At 47.5% G+C, this 1,629-nt stretch overlaps 1 protein-coding gene across 1 annotated transcript in view; it reads right to left on the bottom strand.

Annotated features, from left to right (window-relative positions):
- LOC110393476 (nucleoporin-like protein 2) overlaps window positions 841-1,629 on the bottom strand; it is a 1,835-nt gene continuing 1,046 nt past the window's right edge. The window contains exons 2-3 of the mRNA XM_021386368.1: window positions 1,606-1,626; window positions 841-1,472 (exon numbers count right to left, since the gene is read on the bottom strand). Of these exons, the coding sequence (XP_021242043.1) occupies window positions 916-1,472; window positions 1,606-1,626 (578 nt within the window). The 3' untranslated portion in view covers window positions 841-915. The remainder of the gene's footprint in view (window positions 1,473-1,605; window positions 1,627-1,629) is intronic.

Here is a 1,629-nt window from a genome sequence, read left to right on the forward strand (position 1 = left end):
GGAAAGACATTGCTGCCTGAACAAAGAATATGGTTGTAAAGGTGCGCCATGTAGATGCCCATGTGCCCAAGAGTCGGGCAACTGAAGAACAGCAAATTAACCGTCAGGTAGATTGAGCTGCCGAAATTGAGGTGGCTCAAATAGACGTGGACTGGCAACACAAGGGTGAATTATTTCCAGCTCAGTGGGCTCATGAAACCTCGGGCCATCAAGGAAGAGACGCAACATGGAAGTGGGCTAGAGACCGAGGGGTGGACTTAACTATGGACACTATAGCACAAGTTATTCATGACTGTGACACACGTGCCCCAATTAAACAAGCCAAGAGGATGAAACCTCTCTGGGGGGGAAGGGCGATGGCAAAAGAATAACTATGGGGAGATGTGGCAGGCTGATGATATCACCTTGCCACGAACCCTCGATGGTAAGCGTTATGTGCTTACCATGGTGGAGGCAGCCACTGGGTGGCTCGAAACATTTCCAGTACCCTATGCTACCACCCAAAACACCATAGTAGGCCTTGAGAACCAAGTCCTGTGGCGACACGGCACTCCAGAAAGAATTGAGTCAGATAATGGCACTCATTTCAAAAATTCTCTTGTAACTACTTGGGCCAAAGATCATGGCATTGAGTAGATTCATTATGTCTCCTATCATGCACCAGCTTCTGGTAAAATCAAACACTGCCACGGATTGTTAAAAACTATGTTGAAAGCAACGGGTGGCGGAACATTTCAGGACGGGGAGAAGCATTTGGCAGAATGCACATGGTTGGTCAGTACCTAAGGATCTATCCATTGAGATGGTCCTGCCTGAAAAGAAAGTACTCCAACTCATTACTCCATTACAACATTGTTTATTGGAGAAGTCAAAGAACAACAACTAAGACATGTAAACTCAGAATAAACTTGAGTCCTAAACATATAAAAGGTCTGCGGGTGGTGGTTTAAGAGGTATCTTTCCTAATGTGAACTTTTTTGCTTCAAACTGTTTCAACTCTTCAGCTGATAATTTACTCTTTGGAGTAAATAACTCGCCTGACGCAAAACCATTTGGGACTGCAGAAGGCGCGGATGTTACATTCTGTCCAGAGGCACTGGCACTCTGTGCAACCGAAGCACTGCTTGAACCTGAGGGAGAAGCTCCTGTTGCTGCATTAGGAGTTCCAGAAACTGTAAGTGGAGCGGTGCTTGAAGAGTTCGCAGCAGCAGAACTTCCAGAGCCTGAAAGCGCAGAAGTTCCAAAACTACTGGTTGTTCCAGAAGTGTTAAGTGGGAAGGAGGCTGCGGATGGAGCTGAAGGACTGCCAAACCCAGCAGGATGGGGAACGCTGGAGGAGGACGTCACACCAAACGTAGGAGGATGGGAGGCAGCAGCAGAGCTCCCAAAAGCTGGAGCGTTTCCAGACGGGAGGCTGGGATTTGCGTGAAAGGAGAAACTGCTCACGCTGCCGCTGCTGTTCACAGGAAAGCCTGCAATTGTGAAATGTACCAGAACGGTTAGAATGGGTGCACCTGTGATACCGAAGCACAGCTGCATTTCAATCCTGCAGAAGAAAGTTTAACAAGAGCTGTTTAGTTGCTGGTTCTTTAGGCAAAAACTTACTTGGCAACCCAAAGCTTGAGGCTT

The sequence above is a fragment of the Numida meleagris genome, chromosome 2, assembly GCF_002078875.1.
Source record: "Numida meleagris isolate 19003 breed g44 Domestic line chromosome 2, NumMel1.0, whole genome shotgun sequence".
Classification (NCBI taxonomy): domain Eukaryota; kingdom Metazoa; phylum Chordata; class Aves; order Galliformes; family Numididae; genus Numida; species Numida meleagris.